Source organism: Arachis hypogaea, chromosome 4, assembly GCF_003086295.3.
Source record: "Arachis hypogaea cultivar Tifrunner chromosome 4, arahy.Tifrunner.gnm2.J5K5, whole genome shotgun sequence".
NCBI classification, from domain to species: domain Eukaryota; kingdom Viridiplantae; phylum Streptophyta; class Magnoliopsida; order Fabales; family Fabaceae; genus Arachis; species Arachis hypogaea.
The window spans coordinates 60,364,948-60,386,139 of NC_092039.1; the positions used below are offsets into that span (position 1 = coordinate 60,364,948).

The window sequence follows — 21,192 nt, forward strand, 5'->3', positions numbered from 1 at the left end:
AACACTTATAATCCTTCATGGAGAAATCATCCAAATCTTTCATGGAAGGATCAACAGAGACCTTAACAAGGTTTCAACAACAATAATGGTGGATGAAACAGGTTTAGCAATGGCAAGCCTTTTCCATCATCTTCTCAGCAACAGACAGAGAATTCTAAGCAGAGCCACTCTGACTTAGCAACCATGGTCTCTGATCTAATCAAAACCACTCAAAGTTTCAAGACTGAAACAAGGTCCTCCATTAGAAACTTGGAGGCACAAGTGGGTCAGCTGAGTAAGAAAATTACTGAACTCCCTCCTAGCACTCTTCCAAGCAATACAGAAGAGAATCCAAAAGGAGAGTGCAAGGCCATTAACATGACCTACATGTCCGAATTTGGAGAGGAGGAAGAGGCAGTGAGCGCCACTGAGGAAGGCCTCAATAGACGTTCACTGGCCTCCAATGAGTTCCCTAATGAGGAACCATGGGAATCTGAGGCTCACACTGAGACCATAGAGATTCCATTGAATTTACTTCTGCCATTCATGAGCTCTGATGAGTATTCTTCCTCTGAAGAGGATGAAGATGTCACTGAAGAGCAATTTGCCAAGTAACTTGGAGCAATCATGAAGCTAAATGACAAGTTATTCGGTAATGAGACTTGGGAGGATGAACCCCCTTTGCTCACCAAAGAGCTGGATAACTTGACTAGGTAGAGATTACCTCAAAAGAGACAGGACCCTGGAAAGTTCTCAATACCTTCTATAGTAGGCACCATGACCTTCAAGAAGGCTCTGTGTGACCTAGGATCAAGCATAAACCTCATGTCTCTCTCTGTAATGGAGAAGCTAGGGATCTTTAAGGTGCAAGCTGCAAAAATCTCACTAGAGATGGCAGACAATTCAAGAAAACAAGCTTATGAACTTGTAGAGGATGTTCTGGTAAAAGTTGAAGACCATTACATCCCTACTGATTTCATAGTCCTAGAGACTGGGAAGTGCATGGATGAATCCATCATCCTTGGCAGACCCTTCCTAGCCACAGCAAAGGCTGTGATTGATGTTGACAGAGGAGAATTGATCATTCAAGTGAATGAAGAATCCTTTGTGTTTAAGGCTCAAGGATATCCCTCTGTCACCATGGAGAGGAAGCATGAAGAGCTTCTCTCAAAACAGAGTCAAACAGAGCCCCCACAGTCAAACTCTAAGTTTGGTGTTGGGAGGCCACAACCAAATTCTAAGTTTGGTGTTGAACCCCCACATTCAAACTCTAAGTTTGGTGTTGGGAGGTTCCAACATTGCTCTGAGTATCTGTGAGGCTACATGAGAGCCCACTGTCAAGCTACTGACATTAAAGAAGCGCTTGTTATGAGGCAACCCAATGTTATATTTATCTATTTTTCCTTTGTTATTTTATGTTTTCTGTAGGTTGATGATCATGGGAAGTCACAAAATCAATTGAAAAAGCAAAAACAGAATGAAAAACAGAAAGAAAAATAGCACACCCTGGAGGAAGACCTTGTTGGCGTTTAAACGCCAGTAAGGGCAGCAAATGGGCATTTAACGCCCAGTCTGGCACCATTCTGGGCGTTTAACGCCAGAAAGGGGCACCAGACTGGCGTTAAACGCCAGGAAGGGGCAAGAAGTTGGCGTTAAATGCCAGAAATGGGCACCAGCCCGGCGTTTAACGCCAGAATTGGAATAAAGAGCATTTTTGCTCGCCACTTGGTGCAGGGATGAATTTTCCTTGACACCTCAGGATCTGTGGACCCCACAGGATCCCCACCTACCCCACCACTCTCTCTCTTCTTCACCCATTCACCAATCACCTCAATACCTCTTCCCCAAAAACTCTTCACCTATCAAATCCCACTATTCTTTTCACCACTCACATCCATCCTTTATAAGACCCTACCTACCTTACCATTCAAATTCAAAACACTTTCCCTCCCAAACCCACCCTCACATAGCCGAACCTTACCTCTCTCTCCACTCCTATATAAACCCATCTTCACTCCTTCATTTTCACACAACCTAAACACTACTTCTTTTCCTTAGCCGAACCACAAAGCCTCTTCCATCTCCTTCATTTCTTCTTCTTCTACTCTCTTCTTTCTTTTTTTGCTCGAGGACAAGCAAACCTTTTAAGTTTGGTGTGGTAAAAGTATTGCTTTTTGTTTTTCCATAACCATTTATGGCATCCAAGGCCGGAGAAACCTCTAGAAAGAGGAAAGGGAAGGCAAAAGCTTCCACCTCCGAGTCATGGGTGATGGAGAGATTCATCTCAAGGGTGCATCAAGACCACTTCTATGAAGTTGTGGCCATGAAGAAGGTGATCCCCGAGGTCCCTTTCAAACTCAAAAAGAATGAATATCCGGTGATCCGACATGAGATCCGAAGAAGAGGTTGGGAAGTTCTTACTAACCCCATTCAACAAGTCGGAATCTTAATGGTTCAAGAGTTCTATGCTAATGCATGGATCACTAAGAACCATGATCAAAGTCTGAACCCGGACCCAAAGAATTGGCTTACAATGGTTCGGGGGAAATACTTGGATTTTAGTCCGGAAAAAGTAAGGTTGGCATTCAACTTGCCCATGATGCAAGGAGATGAACACCCTTACACTAGAAGGGTCAACTTTGATCAAAGGTTGGACCAAGTCCTCATGGACATTTGTGAAGAGGGCGCTCAATGGAAGAGAGATTCAAGAGGAAAGCCGGTTCAACTGAGAAGGCATGACCTCAAACCCGTGGCTAGAGGATGGTTGGAGTTTATCCAACGCTCAATCATTCCGACTAGCAACCGGTCCGAAGTTACTATAGACCGGGCTATCATGATTCATAACATCATGATTGGAGAGGAAGTAGAAGTTCATGAGGTTATATCCCAAGAACTTTATAAGGTGGCGGACAAGTCCTCTACCTTGGCAAGGTTAGCCTTTCCTCATCTCATTTGTCACCTCTGTTATTCAGTTGGAGTTGACATAGAGGGAGACACCCTCATTGATGAGGACAAGCCCATCACTAAGAAAAAGGATGGAGCAAACCAGAGACCCCTCTTATCATGAAATCCCTAAGATGCCTCAAGGGATGCACTTTCCTCCACAAAACTATTGGGAGCAAATCAATACCTCCCTAGGAGAATTGAATTCCAACATGGGACAACTAAGGGTGGAGCACCAAGAACATTCCATCCTCCGCCATGAAATTAGAGAAGATCAAAGAATCATGAGAGAGGAGCAACAAAGGCAAGGAAGAGACATTGAGGAGCTCAAGCACTCCATAAGATCTTCAAGAGGAAGAACAAGCCGCCATCACTAAGGTGGACCCGTTCTTTAATCTCCTTGTTCTTTATTTTTCTGTTTTTCGAAAAATCATGCTTATGTTTATCTATGTTTGTGTCTTATGATCATTAGTGTCTTAGTGTCTATGCCTTAAAGTTATGAATGTCCTATGAATCCATCACCTTTCCTAAATGAAAAATATTCTTAATTGAAAAAGAGAAGAATTGCATGAATTTTAAATTTTATAATAGATTAATTATTTTGATGTGGTGGCAATATTTTGGTTTCTGAATGTATGCTTGAACAGTGCATAAATCTTTTGAATTTGTTGTTCATGAATGTTGGCTCTTGAAAGAATGATGAAAAAGGAGACATGTTACTGAGGATCTGAAAAATCATAAAAATAATTCTTGAAGCAAGAAAAAGCAGTGAATATGAAAAAAAAAAAAAGAGAGAAAAACGAAAAAAAAAAGAAGAGAGAGAAAAGAAAAAAATAAAGTGTGATCCAAAGCAAAAAGAGTGTGCTTAAGAACCCTGGACACCTCTAATTGGGGACTCTAGCAAAGCTGAGTTACAATTTGAAAAGGTTCACCCAGTTATGTGTCTGTGGCATGTATGTATCCGGTGGTAATACTGGAAGACAGAGTGCTTTGGGCCACGGCCAAGACTCATAAAGTAGCTGTGTTCAAGAATCATCATACTTAACTAGGAAAATCAATAACACTCTCTGGATTCTGAGTTCCTATAGAAGCCAATCATTCTGAATTTCAAAGGATAGAGTGAGATGCCAAAACTATTCAGAGGCAAAAAGCTAAAGCCCCGCTCATCTAATTAATACTGATCTTCATAGATGTTTTTGGAGTTTATTGCATATTCTCTTCTTTTTATCTTATTTGATTTTCAGTTGCTTGGGGACAAGCAACAATTTAAGTTTGGTGTTGTGATGAGCGGATAATTTATACGCTTTTTGGCATTGTTTTTAGTATGTTTTTAGTATGTTTTAGTTAGTTTTTAGTATATTTTTATTAGTTTTTAGTTAAAATTTACTTTTCTGGACTTTACTATGAGTTTGTGTGTTTTTCTGTGATTTCAGGTATTTTCTGGCTGAAATTGAGGGACCTGAGCAAAAATCTGATTCAGAGGCTGAAAATGACCGCAGATGCTGTTGGATTCTGACCTCCCTGCACTCGAAGTGGATTTTCTGGAGCTACAGAAGCCCAATTGGCACGCTCTTAACTGCGTTGGAAAGTAGACATCCTGGGCTTTTCAGAATATATAATAGTCCATACTTTGCCCGAGATTTGATGGCCCAAATCGGCATTCCAAATCAGCTCAAAACTGCCCGGCGTTAAACGCTGGAACTGGCACAAGAATGGGAGTTAAACGCCCAAACTGGCACAAAAGCTGGCGTTTAACTCCAAGAGAAGTCTCTACACGAAAATGCTTCAATGCTCAGCCCAAGCACATACCAAGTGGGCCCGGAAGTGGATTTTTATGTCATTTACTCATCCTTGTAAACCCTAGGCTACTAGTTCTCTACAAATAGGACCTTTTACTATTGTATTCTTATCTGGGTAGCTATCTTTAGTCTTATGCTATCTTAGATCATGGGGGCTGGTCTCACGGCCATGCCTAGACCTTGTTCTTATGTATTTTCAACGGTGGAGTTTCTACACACCATAGATTAAGGTGTGGAGCTCTGCTGTACCTCGAGTATTAATGCAATTACTATTGTTCTTCTATTCAATTCAGCTTATTCTTGTTCTAAGATATTCATTTGCACCCAAGAACATGATGAATGTGATGATTATGTGACACTCATCATCATTCTCACTTATGAACGAGTGCCTGACAACCACTTCTGTTCTACAAGCAAACAAGGCTTGAATGTTTATCTCTTGGATCCCTTGATCGGAATCTTCGTGGTATAAGCTAGAATTGATGGCGGCATTTAAGAGAATCCGGAAGGTATAAACCTTGTCTGTGGTATTCTGAGTAGGATTCAATGATTGAATGACTGTGACGAGCTTCAAACTCCTTAAGGCTGGGCGTTAGTGACTGACGCAAAAGAATCACTGGATTCTATTCCAACCTGATTGAGAACCGACAGATGATTAGCCGTACCGTGACAGGGTGCGTAGAACATTTTCACTGAGAGGATGGGAGGTAGCCACTGACAACGGTGAAACCCTACATACAGCTTGCCATGGAAAGGAGTAAGAAGGATTGGATGAAGACAGTAGGAAAGCAGAGAGACGGAAGGGACAAAGCATCTCCATTCGCTTATCTGAAATTCTCACCAATGAATTACATAAGTATCTCTATCTTTATGCTTTATTCATATATCATCCATAACCATTTGAATCTGCCAGACTAAGATTTACAAGGTGACTATAGCTTGCTTCATACCAACAATCTCTGTGGGATCGACCCTTACTCGCGTAAGGTTTATTACTTGGACGACCCAGTGCACTTGCTGGTTAGTTGTGAGAAGTTGTGATAAAGAGTTGAGATTACAATTGTGCGTACCATATTGATGGCGCCATTGATAATCACAATTTCGTGCACCAACTATCTACACTTAGTTACTCATTTTCTGTAAACCTAGTTTACTAGTTTAGTATAAATAGCACCTTTTACTATTGTATTCATATCTTTAAATAATTTTTTAGACTACCTTAGGATCACTTTTGGTCTCTTGATCACGTTTTGGGGGTTGGCCATTCAGCCATGCCTAGACATTCATCACTTATGTATTTTCAACGGTGGAGTTTCTACACCTCATAGATTAAGGTGTGGAGCTCTGCTATTCCTCATGAATTAATGCAAAGTACTATTGTTTTTCTATTCAATTCACGCTTATTCTTATTCTAAGATATTCACTCGTACTTCAACCTGATGGATGTGATGATCTATGACACTCATCATCATCCTCCCTTATGAACGCGTGCTTGACATCCACTTCCATTCTATCTGCGAGAGCTTGAGTGTGTATCTCTTGGCCTCTTGGTTTACGACGCATGGTTGCCTCTCCTGACAACAGAGTCTTTTATTCCGTGAGATCAGAGTCTTCGTAGTATAAGCTAGAATCAATTGGCAGCATTCTTGAGATCCGGAAAGTATAAACCTTTTCTGTGGTATTTCGAGTAGGATCTAGGATGGGATGACTGTGACATGCTTCAAACTCGTGACTGTTGGGCGCAGTGACAGTGTGCAAAAGGATCGATGGATCTTATTCCGTCACGATCTAAAACTGACAGCTGATTAGCCATGCGGGAAACCGTAGCGGACATGTTTTCACTGAGAGGACAGATGGTAGCCATTGACAACGGTGATCCACCAACATACAGCTTGCCATGGAAGGGAGTACGCATGATTGGATGAGGACAATAGGAAAGCAGAGGCTCAGAGGGAACAAAGCATCTCCATACGCTTATCTGAAATTCCCACCAATGGATTGCATAAGTATCGCTATCCTATTTTATGTTTTATTTCATTTTTTTATTATCAAAACTTCATAACCATTTGAATCTGCCTGACTGAGATTTACAAGATGACCATAGCTTGCTTCAGGCCAACAATCTCCGTGGGATCGACCCTTACTCACGTAAGGTATTACTTGGACGACCCAGTGCACTTGCTGGTCAGCTGCACAAAGTTGTAAGAGAAGTGTGAATCACGATTTCGTGTACCATCAATTTGCTGGTTAGCCTTTTTGATTCCCATCAATTTGGCTGTTGTATGTAATGCTCTACTAAAGCTTGGCTAGCCATGTCTAATCTTTTTAGATTGAAGCTTTAGACTAACATTGCATGATTCCTAGAATTCTTATTAAAAAATTTTTGAATTTCTTATTTTCTTTTTCAAAATAATTTTCGAAAAAAATTTATAAAATCATAAAATCAAAAATATTTTTGTGTTTATTTTTTGAGTCTAGAGTCAAATTTTAAGTTTGGTGTCAATTGCATGTTTTTGTTTTTCTAGCATTTTTCGAAAACTCATGCATTGTGTTCTTCATTGATCTTCAAGTTGTTCTTGATGATTTTCTTTGCCTGATCTTTAAATTCTCTTGTTTTGTGTCTTTTGTTGTTTCTCATGTGCATTCTCAATTTGTTAGTGTCTCTAGTATGAAAATTTCTAAGTTTGGTGTCTTGCATGTCTTTCTTTTCTTAAAAATTTTCAAAAATATGCTCTTGATGTTCATCATGATCTTCATAGTGTTCTTGATGTTCATCTTGACATTCAAAGTGTTCTTGCATGCATTTCTTGTTTTGATCTTAGTTTATCAGGTCCAATTTCATTCTGTTGTTTTTCTCTCTCATCATTAAATAAAAAAAAACTCAAAATTATGTCTTTTCAAGTCAATAGTACAGAGAATTGAAGATTCAGAACATACAGCAGAGGAATCACAGAGAAAAAGCTGGGCGTTCAAAGCACCCAGTAAAGAAGGATTTCTGGCATTTAAACGCCAGCCATGGTACCTGGCTGGGGATTTAATGCCCAAGGAGGTAGCCAAGTGGGAGTTAAACGCCAGAATGGATACCATTCTGGGCGTTTAACTCCAGGATAACACCAAGGAGGTAATTTTGTTTTCAATTCAAATCTTTTTCAATTTTTCAAGTTTTAAAACTAATTTTTCAAAATCCTATCTTTTTCATATCCTCTCTTATCAATCAAATCTTTTTTCAAAAAAATTCAAATATTTTTCATTTTTCTTTTTAATATTTTCGAAAATTTTAAAAGTTGATTTTCAAAATCTTTTTCTTATTCTTATTTCATATTTTTCGAAAATCTTGCTAACAATTAAGGATTTGATTCAAAAAAATTTTAAGTTTGTTACTTTTTTGTTAAGAAAGGTTCAATCTTTAAATTCTAGAATCATATCTTTTAGTTTCTTGTTAGTCTAGTCATCAATTTTAATTTTAAAAATCAAATCTTTTTTCAATCTTATCTTTTCAAACATATCTTTTTCAATTAAATCTTTTTTCAAATCATATCTTCTTCAAATTTTAATTTCAAAATCTTTTTCTAACTTCTTATCTTTTCAAAACTTACTCTTCCTTATTTTTTTCAAAACCACCTAACTACCTTTCTCTCTCTCTAATTTTTGAAAACCACTAACCACTTTTTCAAAAATATTTTTAATTAACTAATTATTTTAAACTCTAATTGTATTTTATCTCTTTCTTAATTTTCGAATTCTAACTAATAATTAAAATAAAAACAAAAATATTTTTTTCTTTTCCTTTAAACTAATATTCGAATATTCTCTCTCTCCCATCTCTTTCTATTTAATCACTAACACTTATTCTCCTTTAATAATTCGAACCCCATCCCTCTCTATAAGTTTGAATTCCTCTCTCTACCTCATCCTTCTATTCTTCTTTTCCTCGGTCACCATGAAAGGAGCCTAGCTTTGCTTGCTCAAGCAAGTAACTACCTCCGCGAATCTCTCCACTATCTCTATCTTCCTTAAAAGATAGGTCTCAACAACTCTTAAGATAAAGGAAACGATCATCCACCCATAAAGGTGGAACTACTCTAGCAAAGGTGCTTAACATTCTATTATAAATATACTAACATCATTCAGGTATAATTTACGTTCTAATCTACTAAAAAACTTGCCTAAAATTCTTGTTAACTTAAGCATCGGAGTCTCTTACAGGTACTACCACCACCTCCTCACGATGAACTCGGACGGCAGTATCTCGACATGAGAACAGGTCGGACGCTGCCCCACAAGGAGTTTGGACCTCACGCCCAAGCCCAAATCAATGTTTCAGATAATTATCAGAACAGATACTCTAAGAGTAAGTGTCTATATTATATATATATATATATATATATATATATATATATATATATATATATATATATATATATATATATATATATATATATATAATTAACATATTAATTTCAAGTTAATAAATTTAAAATTAAATAAAATATTAAAAAATTATTAGAATTTATTATTTATAGTTATTAATTAATTATTATTATTTAAAAATATAAATTAAAATATGTTATTGTTAATTAAAGAATTTCGATTGATTACTTAGGGATGGCAACGGGTCCCCATGGGGGCGGGGACATGCCCCCCGCCCCTGCCCCCGCCTCCATTATCCGTCCCGTCCCCGCCCCATCCCCGTGACGGGTAACGGGGGCCCCATATCTGCCGGGGACCCGGGTCTCCGTGGATATCCGCGGATTTTTATAAAAAAATAATAAAAATTGAAAAAAATTAGAAAAAAATTTAAAAAACAGTGTATTGTATATAATTTAGTATTTTACTTACATCAATATCTACTTCAATATTATGAATTACATGTATAGCACTCAACTGCTTAACCAAAAATTCAAAATCAGTAAAATAATAAAAAATTTAGAATAATTATAACAAATGCTTATCCAAATCACAGTAATTATAATAGAAAAAGCAAACAAAGATAATGAAGATGATAACAAATGCTTAATTATAATCATATAAATTATATTTAACTTAATTCAATAATTATAACAAATGCTTAACAAAATCATAGTACACACAAATGGGATATTCTAGTCTTTTTACATAAACGGAGTTTAAATCGGTCTCCACGGGCGGGGACTTCTATCCCCGCCCCTGCCCCTTTTAATATACGGGGCCCCGTCCCCCGTCCCCCGTCCCTGCGGGTACAAAATCGTCCCCATATCCGCCCCGTGACGGATAAATTCCCGCAGATACCCGCCCCGCTGGGGATTTTTGCCATCCCTATGATTACTAAAATTAATAAATTCTTGCCTTTAAATATTTTTCAATTAAATATTCTAATTTTATGGCACGTAAAAGGAATGTGTCCACGTAGGAGCATTGGAAGCAACAAGAATATTGCAGAGAGAGAGAGAGTGTGTGTGCGCGCGCGCGCGCGCTTGTTCGTGTTGTGTGAGATCCAACTTTGCTTTTCCATGGCTAAGGCCTTCGTGTGTTATTTTGCTACTTCAATCTCGCCAATTCGCCAATGTTGCAATCCGAAGCTCCAGATTGATCCTTGATGGGTAAGCTACGTTAACCCTTTTCCTTTTCCTTTTCGTCAACCTTAAACTTAACTCAATTTATATCAATTGACCCAACTCCAGTGTCTGGATTTCACATATCCGTATTGCAATTGCGTGAACAACTTGAAAATTCTTGCTTTCAGTCTTAAGTACGGTTTCTTGATATGACAAGGGCGAAAACTTTTTTTATTATGGGAACTCTGTATTTTGATCGATACCGATGTTAAATTTTTCGCATGAACAGCTTGAAATGCTTACTGTTTCCTTGGTTACCATCTTTTGAAATCTGGAGAATTTCGGATTTTGAGTGATTGACGATATCTGTGTTGAATTCATGTATGAACAGCTTGAGAATATTTATTGCTTAGTTTCACTCTGGAATATTTTGGCTGATAACTCTTACATTTAATTCTTCATACACAGCCTGAAATGCTGATGGAAGTGTTGCGGAAGTCAGTTCACTTCAATTATTAGTTATCACAAGTTTCGTGTCATATTGGTGGTTTTGTGACTCTCAACTCTGTTGTAAATGCCATAAATCAGTCATAGTTACAATTTGCACTTGTAAATATTCCAGGGTTAGTTTCTTTGTGCATATGTGTATGTGAAGTAGGATAGCTAGATAAAGTTGGAATTAGTTTTTATGTTTTGTTCTGGTGTCTAGATTGATTCTGAGTTTGACTGCTGGTGGTCCCACTTCTCTTGAGAATTTGGGTGTCATCAGGTATGGAAATTTTGGAGATGAATTGGTGTATCAGTGAATCGGTCACACTTCTTGCGTTATTACTATACCAGTATTTTGTAAAAAGATTTAGTAGCTTGAGCAGCTGAACTTTTGATATGGCACAAAATAAGACAGGTAACAAATTAGGTGCCAACACTGCAAAGGACCTTGGTGTGCTTCCTCAACACATCCAGCCTGAGTTAGGTTGTGGTTCAGATACAGGACAGATTGTGTATAATAATATTGTTCTAGCCACTGGAAGAGGATTTTCAGAGAATATCAGTCATGATGGAGTTTCTGCAGGAAGAGTTCCTCATTCACCTGATATATCTCAAAGTTCTGAGCATAGATTTATGTTGAATAGGGAGAATGGCCATGTGAGATATGAAGAACTTAGTAATATTTTAGGCTTGAGGAGAATGGACTCTGAGAATGCTGCTGAGATGGATGAAATTCCCTCTCTAAACAAGCAGGATCAGGAGATGAAAAATGGGGTTCCTGGAGTCAGTTTAAGAAAAACGGTACCTGGAGATCGTGATACAAGGAACAGAGTTCAATCATCGACTGGTGATCATCCTGGTGCCAGACCAGTTGTATCACCCCTTCTCAGATGTGAGTCTTCTCATTCTAATGGATTTTCTGTTTCAGGAACTTTGGATGATTCTTTGCCATGGAAAATGAAGCTTCTATGCAGCTCTGGTGGAAAAATATTACCCAGGCCTAGTGACGGGAAACTCAGATATGTAGGGGGAGAGACCCGCATAATATCTACAAGAAAGGATTTATCATGGGAAGAGCTTGTAAAGAAGACCTCGAGTATTTGTAGGCAACCTCACACAATCAAATACCAGCTTCCTGGGGAGGATCTGGATGCTCTAATATCTGTTTCCTCGGAGGAGGATCTTCAAAATATGACAGAGGAATACCATGGGTTTGAAAGGCGGGAAGGTTCTCAAAGACTTAGAATTTTTTTGGTTCCTTTGACTGAATCTGAAGAGACGCCGTTAACTGAAGTGAGCATGATTCAGCAAAGTGATCCTGACTACCAATATGTTGTTGCCGTGAATGGCATAGCAGATCCCAGTCCAAGGAACAACAATGGTGGGATGAGTTTGACCAATGAAGCAAGTCAGTTCGCTCCAGTTTTTCAGAAAATTTCTCCAAATCCCTCTTCTGCCTTTGAGAACAAGGGTGCTGTTAATTCTTTAAATGGAGATGGGGTTCTGAACAAATCAGTTTCTCCTATTCCTATACAGGTATCAGGTTCTAGTGCAGGTTATGTTCCATTTATTGGTAATGAACGGTTTCAGGGAAGTACCGAGAGCAATGTGTCATTTGTTACTGCTCTGCTACCCCCTGAGAACTCTGGCACCGTCATTGCTGATTGGCAATACCCTCAGCATGCAGCTGCTGGTCAGTCCAAGATACTCAATGGACAGCATTTCGGCAACTACAATCTTGGCAAGGGATTTGTGACTCATGGTTGCGAGGATAAATTATTTGGTGAAAGGCTGTTTCAAAGGGAAAAGGGAAACTACCTTGGAAATCCTCTTTCATGCTTGGAAGATCCAATTTGTCAACAAGCTGAATCTGATGGAATTTCTGGTTCCCCCTATGGGCTGTCACATGCTTTTTCTGATTCACAATTGCATGAGAGTGCTGTTAGGTCTGGTTACTGCTTACAAGAAAGAATTGGCCAATCTTTTTCCTTGAACCTTGAAAATACTCAATTATCTTCAATCCTTCTTTCTAATATCTCACAAGGGAATCCTTTGGAGCTTCAACGTGATCCTATTCTCCACCATACCCAACTACAAAGTAAGATACCAAAAGGTGACTCCGCCGAGCTGTCCAAAAGGCAAGAAATGACATCGTCTTCTCCATATTCAGATTCATTAGGAATGAACTGTGATGTTTATAATGGTAGCATTTCAACTGAAAATAGGTACCCTAAAGCACAGTCCAGATTAACTGACTATAGCTTTGTAGCAAATGATATTCAAGATAACTCTGTTAAATTAGAAAAGATGAAGATAATTGAAGAGTTTAATTGCTTTCCGAGTAATAATGGAAATGTTTATGTTGAGAAACCAGCCATCATTGATATGGGAAACATGAGTGAATTGCATCTTTTGGACTCCTTCCTTCCTAGTAACTCAAATTCTCAGGTTAATGTGCAAAAGAATTGGGAGGTTACATCTGAGGATAGAATTCCTGCATCATTGGGTATGGTGGAACTTTCTCCAAATAATATCGTGGACAAGATCCCATCTGATCTTCTTGATATGAGCCAAAGGACTGATGATAGCAAGAAATGTGCATTAGCTGAAGGTTTGAGCGGGAAACAAGATATTGACTTTTCATTGACCAGGATATTTGATTTAAATGCCCCATTAAAAGACGAAGAAAGCTCTTCTGGCAAAAGTAATCTGGGCAATAATTTCTTTGAGCTATCCATTAACCCAGACTCTCTTAAATGTGCACCAATTCAGCTTTCTGAGAACCAACTGGCTTCAGGATTTCATGAAAATTCAACACTAAGCGCTGCTAGATTGCACCCTGCTTCACCTCCTGTTGGTTATGGTCCAAAGTTCAACTTGCCAATGAATGTGAATACTGCAGGCGAGAATAGTTCTTTTAGAAAGGCACGTTCTTTCTTTGATGACTCGGTGAGCAGTACAGATCAAATCATTGATCTGTCAGATCCGTCAAAGAATATACAATGGTGTCACGAGGCAAGCCGGGTACAGCCATTTGTAGTAGTAGACAATGTGATTAGTGTTTCTCCTCCAAATGTTGAGTCTTCATTGGTACTGAGCCCAAATTCTGTGGATGATAGAGGAAGTGATGTTGGATCCCTTGCTCATACAGAAGCAGAAAGCATCCTCCCAGAGTCTGAACTGGAGGTAGGATATACTGAACTCACATTAGAGTCTATGTTAATTTCTTTACAATTTCTCAATCTCTTATTCTCACTGATAGGATTTTAAAGACAATCAAACAGACAAGCATGACTTCCTTTCTGATGCAATGATAGCAGAAATGGAAGCCAGCATATATGGTTTGCAGGTTGACCCTCACTTATTTGTTAACTCTCTTGGTTTACATTTTTCATGATTCAAAAACTTTTAATTTGGACATTACCATTCATTTCTTATTCAGCATCCTTTAAAAGACTGAATGTTCTAGTTTCTGATTTAAACTCATTCTTGTCAAGTATGAAAAGATTTTTTTTGTCATAATTTGTTGGTGAAATGCTATGTTATAAATGTGGCAATTTAGAATTTCTTATCCCTTAATTGATCTGATAAGTGGCAACATGAAATAATTTTGGATACTCATGAATTGGTTGCATTGGGAAGACCTGATCAATTATTTAAGGCTTCCAGTTTTGCTGGCAGTGAGGTTGGGGTAAGGTTTTAATCTAGGTCATGCAGCAAAATAAAAGGTACTAGAATGGTGTGGTAGAAAGATTTCATGGTCTCCTTTATGAATTAAAGTGCATCATTATTTCTTTCTTTATTTATTTTTTGTTACATCGTGTTCCATATTTCTAACATTTACAAGTTCTGTAGTTATTTCATGGTCATTTTAACCAGTTTGTGGCCGTATTTCTCTATATTCTATTGAACTATATGCTTTGCCAGTCAGTGCCATAATGATTAGAAGATAATTAAATGCACAGTTAGTGCAACTGTCTCTATCTGTTATTATTAAATTATAAATCCAAACGCCATTGTTACTTATTTGATTAAAGGGTTGTTACTTATTTGATTAAAGTGCACTCTACTGCTAAATTGCCCTGAAGGAAGCTTATTGCATTTGCTTGGCCATTTTCTTCATATTATATTTACGTTCTTTTCTGCATTTGATCATATATTATTTCATTCAGATAATAAGGAATGCTGATCTCGAAGACCTTTCGGAGTTAGGATCTGGTACTTATGGAACCGTTTATCATGGAAAATGGCGGGGAACAGATGTTGCTATAAAGAGAATTAAAAAGAGCTGCTTTGCAGGGAGATCTTCTGAGCAAGAACGGTTGGTGAGTCATTAGGGCAGTTTTGTTCTCAACAAGTTGTAGTTTATTAATAACATACATCTCTTGCATCTTGTTATACAACCACGGGTTTAACCTTTCCTCATGTAAATAAGTAGAAGGATGAAACTAAGTTGAATTAATATTTCTTCACATCTTGCATCCTGGCTTGTTCCGTCTCCCATCTATCTATGTCTATCGCTGATCCTTTTTAAAGCAAAGATAGTAAAGCTAGGATTACTCCTAATGGGTAATTAGGGGAGGGGGAATGAGAGTTGAATACGTAATCCCAAACTCAAATGAGACATAGGAAAGGCTAACTTGTAAGCTATGTGCTCAACCGTGCCTATCCCCAAATTTTGATAAATTTAAACCTAAGGTTTTACATTTTGGCCGTAAGAAAAGGAGATGTCTTATGTACTACTGCTATGTGCTCAACCATGCCTATCCCCAAATTTCGATCAATTAAAACATAAGAAAACTATTGGCAGATTATAAAATTATGAAAATATTCTATGTATATGAACCTGGCTATGTTTTTTCACTTGATTAGGCAAAAGACTTCTGGAGAGAGGCACAAATCCTCTCAAATCTTCACCATCCAAATGTGGTGGCATTTTATGGAATAGTACCAGATGGGGTTGGCGGAACCTTAGCAACAGTAACAGAGTTCATGGTTAATGGTTCTCTTAGGCATGTCCTCATCAAGAAAGAAAGGTAGTCTTGGTCCATTTCTGTTAATACCAAATTTATTAACTCGTGTATGCATATAGTGAATCTGCTACTCTCCTACTTTTTATGCAGATTACTAGATCGTCATAGAAAGCTGATAATTGCCATGGATGCAGCTTTTGGTATGGAATATTTGCACTCGAAAAACATTGTCCATTTTGATTTGAAATGTGACAACTTGCTTGTGAATCTAAGGGATCCACAGCGACCCGTATGCAAAGTAAGAATGGACTAGCACTTATCTTTCGAATTATCAATTTTAGTCCAATTAATTTTTTACTCTTTAATTTATCCACTTACAAATTTCATTGTTTTTTAAATCCTAGAATCCTTTCTCTTCCGTTTCCTTATCTCTATAAAAACACTATCGACTTATATTATAGCCTCTGGCCCATTCTAAATCATGAAGCCATGATTCCAGTTAATTTCTTTTGAATGCCTGTAGTTTTTATCATTCGGCCAATTCTCAAACTAAAATAGTTGTACTAGGAGTGTGTTAGATTTGAAATAATTCTATTTAATTGCCTTCGTTAATATTCTTCTAGTATTTTGGAGATGCTAAGCTCAACTCAGTTCTACACTTGATGCAGATTAATGAAGTATTCTCAGTTCTCAAGAATTTTTTTTCTAGTATTCTTTTTTTCTTTCGCAACATATTTATTATTTTTGTTGAAATATGCCGAGGAATAAACTGTCATTTGTACCCACAAATGTTCAAAACGCTGGCAAATCTAACGAGAAAACAAAACTGATATTGTACTCATGAAAAATGGGTTCCAATAGACAAAACTATCCAAACACTTAAAAAACTACCAGAATTCCCAAACTATCCCTCCTAACGTAAACACAACTCTAACTCTACCCCATTCCCAATCCCCAACCCTTCATCACTTCATCCCACTATTCTATGCTAAGATATATTATTCTACACAAGAGTAATATATTATTTTACTCTTTTGTCTAGTTCCTTACTTTATTATTTCCACTGAGTAACCATGAATCTTAACAATTTTTCTTTCCCAGGTTGGAGATTTTGGATTATCAAGGATCAAACGAAATACCCTTGTGTCTGGGGGTGTACGAGGAACCCTTCCATGGATGGCACCAGAGCTGTTGAATGGCAGCAGTAGCCGGGTTTCTGAGAAGGTAACTAGGACATTTCAAATGAATTTCAGTAATTTATGGGGATCTATGAATCTTTTGTCTGGTATTTAAGTTGTGGAATAATGATTTTGACAGGTTGATGTTTTCTCCTTTGGCATCTCATTGTGGGAGTTATTCACAGGGGAGGAACCATATGCAGACATGCATTGTGGTGCCATTATTGGTAAGAAAATCTCAAAGAAAAATCTCTAATTATGTCTCACTTTTATCTAAGAAATAGTTACAGAAGTGAAACTTGGAATCATAACAAACAAAAGGAAAGCTAAAATCTTGCGAGTAAAGTATTAGAAAAAATTTCCTGGAAGGAATAAAACATCATAAAGAGAAATGAAACCTTACTCTAAGGAGTAGCATTTTTTCTGCATTTGGTCATAGCTGTGACAGATCTGTGTAAGGGGTATGAGTTTAGAGGCTTGTGCTTCTTTCTTAAGCTATCTAGTGCTTCAATTCTTTTAGATTGTAGCATTAAACATTTGTGATTGATCATTGTAGCTGAGTTGACTCACTGCTCTTAGTTTTATACCAAGAGTTTTGTTTCGATGAAAAGACAAAATAAAACAAACAAGTTGTTCCAAAATGCAAGTAGCATAATTATTCAAGGACAAATCGTTTATCATTTTGTGAATTAGAAATTAAGGATTAGTGTTAGCCTGAATTTTGAGCTGTTAAGCACCTAAGGAAAGTCAGAAACCAAACCTTAAAAACTAGTTATTATGGGGAAAGAACCAAATAATAATTCTCCTTAAATACGTAGCCCTCTCCATGTCGTTCACAACTGGACTCTAGTACATTGTTAAGAACGTGAGAAAAGTGGGGAACCTCAATGTATAAGCTAGCTGTTTTGGGAAAAGAATCAATCTCTATAAATATAGTTATCATCAATGTATATCATCCCATACTACTCAATTTGGAACGTGCTAAAGTTATATACACAGCATTAGGATATCCTGAAACTCATTCCAGAATTCAGAATAAACACTGTACATTACTTGCCCTTAATGTGTACCAACCTTGAAGAATACCAACAGCTTAATTACTTCAATTACTGACAAGCTTTCCTGATGATGAATATTGTCCATTTAGGGGGGATTGTAAAGAACACTCTTCGACCACCTATTCCGGAACGCTGTGATCCTGAATGGAGGAAGCTAATGGAAGAGTGCTGGTCAGCTGATCCCAACAGCCGACCATCATTCACGGAGATAACCAGCAGGTTACGATCCATGTCTATAGGACTTCAAGTAAAGGGAACTGGTTAAACACAGCAGGTAAGACCTACCAGTGCTTCATGAGACCAAGACATAAATTTTGCAGTTAATTTCAATTGCCCGGGACCTTCATCTTATACACAACCTTTAAAGAAGCACTCAAGAAGACTACGACTGAGATTGGCGTGCGGGTTATCAGGATAATTTGGCTATTATATCTTGTTATTTTTTATAGTTGTGATATATTCATTTGTTTATTCTTTTCTGTAAAAGCTTAGGTTGAGAGCATGGTACAGTTGTTTTGATCTACCAATTTTATGCTTGGTGCATGATTGGACATTCTGCCAGAAAAGGGAAAAAAAGAGTGGCACAAAAGAAAAGCTTCTTTGATGTATATAATATAAACAGACTACAGTGTGTATGATTTTATTAATGTAATTATCCTCTCTAATCCTGCCCCTTATCTTTTTGGACACAACGTTGTAAATTTTATTTTATATTTATATTTTTAATTTTTTTAAGTTTTAGCCTATAGTGTTAGTGTCCTTTTGCATGCCTTTTACATGGTGAACTTTAATGTTATTTACTTTTTTACTCTTTTACATGAGAGTTTAATTAGAAAATTAGCCAATTTCAGTCAATTATTTTGAAATTTTATTTTTATCTTCACATTTACATTTTCTCTTACCCTCTCTTCATCCTCTCTTCATCTTGCATCCACTGCAATCTCACTACTTGCTAGCGATGTAAGATCTAGAAAATTATTTAGTTAATTTCTTAATTTTAAATTGGATTGAAAGAGTGTAAACTATCTGGTTTAATTTAATTGACTGAAAATTTAAAATTCGCAATTAAGGAATTCGCTAATATATTTTAAATTTGATAAATTGTTTGAAACAAGAGAGTTATTTGTAAAAAAAAAAATGAGTTTCTATTGTAGGTAATTGAACATGCTTTGCTTTGCCTAGTTCAGTACAAGCTATGACAAAATAAATAAAGATAAAATGAGTTAAAAAAGTATTTTGAGCAAAAACAAAATAGATATTTCTTAGTTAGGGCCAAAGAGGTGAAATGGAAAACCTTTCTTTAACCCAAAGGACGAAGAAAAAAAGCAAATTCATTATTTACTTTCTCTTTCAAATTCACTGATCAAACTAGAACTCTTACATACCAATTTCCAAAGCAAGAACCCGAGAAAACTTTGTTCCTTTCTCATTTTTCATTATATTCAAGTTTAAGGTTTTAAGAACCTAAATCTATGAATTTTGATTCGTGAAGGCATCTTTAGTGTGAGTTCTAGGAACTTTCTATTGGGTTATGGTACAAGGTCAGAAAAAACCTTTTCTTTCCATTTATCAGAATTTCTAGCAAAACCCTTGGTTGAGTTTGATTGAAAATTTGGTTGTTTGATTTATTAGGGATTGGATTAAGACAAGTTGTGAACTACAAGGCTAAAGAGATCATCACTTGAATTAGTGATTGGTTTGTTTGATTTGTTATCTCTACAATTTCTCATAATGTATTTTGATGATTAACAAATCTACATATACTTTAATAATCTCATTAACGTATTGTCTGACATTTGCTCATGTGCGATAATGAACTAAAGAACTTTTCCTTAAGTAATAAAAGCAAACTAGGTAATTTCTGAACATGAAAAAGTCAAAATATCAATATATGCAATCTCATAAGCTAAGTTGAGTGAATTAACTACAACAGAGGTTGTTTAGATATCTCAGAAGGAAAATTGCACCACTCAAAAATTCATAGGTCCCACTTTCACTAGCGAAATCGATGAAAGCAGGAAAATCACTTACCTTAGAAACGTGTCTTAATTTCTAATGTTTGAAAATGAGTGAGCTTAAGAAGTCAAACTGTTTGAGAGGCTTTTACTGTCATCTGCAACGAAGTAATAGAGTCACTTTTTAGCAAAAGGCACTAACACAAGTCAAAATGATTTGATTTTCACCTCTCTTTTAGGAACATGGAGACGAATACAGAAGGAGGGTTTTCAACAAAGAGCTATATTTTCAAGGTTCTATATTTCTACTTTCTTTCTTCTAATTTAGAAGAAATTTCATTTCTTCAAGCTGGAATCTAAGCACATTATTGTTTTATACCTTATATATCAGATTATGTCATTGTAAATTGAAACTAATCTATATTCATTTATAACATTTTTGAACTGTGTCAAAGAACCGAAAAAAATTCGTTACTTCAACGGTAGAAGTTAAGAATGTCTTTCTAGGTCGTTCACACCATGAGTCGTTCAAATCTATAGTTTTTTTTTTTTTTTTTAAGTTTTTCAGTACTGATCTATAACATAGGCACTCTAACAGGAAAGTCCATGGAGGTAGTGGACACCATGACAAGGAGGAAGATTAACATTATGTACCTACAAGAAACGAAATGGTTTGGTGCAAAGGCTAGGGAGTTGGATACTTCTGATTTCAAACTTTAGTATACAGGAAAGGTGAAGAATAGGAATGGGGTTGGAATAATTGTGGATAAGCAGTGGAAGAAGGACGTAGTGGATGTCAAGAGGGTGGGAGATCGGATCATCTCTATCAAACTTGTGGTGGAGGGAGGTGCTTTCCATGTGATTAGTGCCTATGCACCGCAAGTGGGTTCGGACGAACAACACAAGATAAGGTTTTGGGAGGATCTAGAGAGTTTGGTTCAAGGCATACCTTTGGGAGATAAGATTTTCTTAGGAGGAGATTTAAATGGCCATGTTGGGAGAGAAGTGACTGGATATGGGAGTATTTACGGAGGCCATGGTTTCGGGGTGATTAATGCCGAGGGTAAAACTACTTTGGACTTTTCCTCAACCTTTGATCTTCTCATTGCAAATACATGTTTTAAAAAGAGAGACGAACATCTTATAACCTATAAGAGTGGCATGACAAGCACTCAAATCGACTTCTTCTTGTTGAGGAGAGTCGACCGGAAATTTTGCATTAACTGTAAAATTATCTCGGGAGAGAGTTTGACAACACAACATAGGGTGCTCGCCATGGATTTT

General features: G+C 37.1%; 1 protein-coding gene across 5 annotated transcripts; it reads left to right on the top strand.

Moving 5' to 3' along the window:
- The first annotated feature begins 10,065 nt into the window (after positions 1–10,065).
- Positions 10,066–18,618, top strand: LOC112796775 (uncharacterized). 5 transcript variants are annotated; one of them, XM_029297866.2, is made up of 10 exons: positions 10,066–10,300; positions 10,724–11,591; positions 11,673–13,930; positions 14,007–14,093; positions 14,917–15,069; positions 15,617–15,780; positions 15,868–16,015; positions 16,819–16,941; positions 17,035–17,122; positions 18,043–18,618. In XM_029297866.2, exons 2-10 carry the CDS (start codon positions 11,141–11,143, stop codon positions 18,216–18,218), a joined length of 3,648 nt encoding a protein of 1,215 aa, XP_029153699.1. In that variant the 5' UTR covers positions 10,066–10,300; positions 10,724–11,140; the 3' UTR covers positions 18,219–18,618. The 5 variants fall into 5 exon arrangements, with proteins under 5 accessions (XP_029153699.1, XP_025695177.1, XP_029153700.1 ...); XM_025839392.2 differs by having other exon boundaries at positions 10,724–13,930; XM_029297868.2 differs by lacking the exon at positions 10,724–11,591 and having other exon boundaries at positions 10,081–10,300.
- Positions 18,619–21,192: the final 2,574 nt, after the last annotated feature.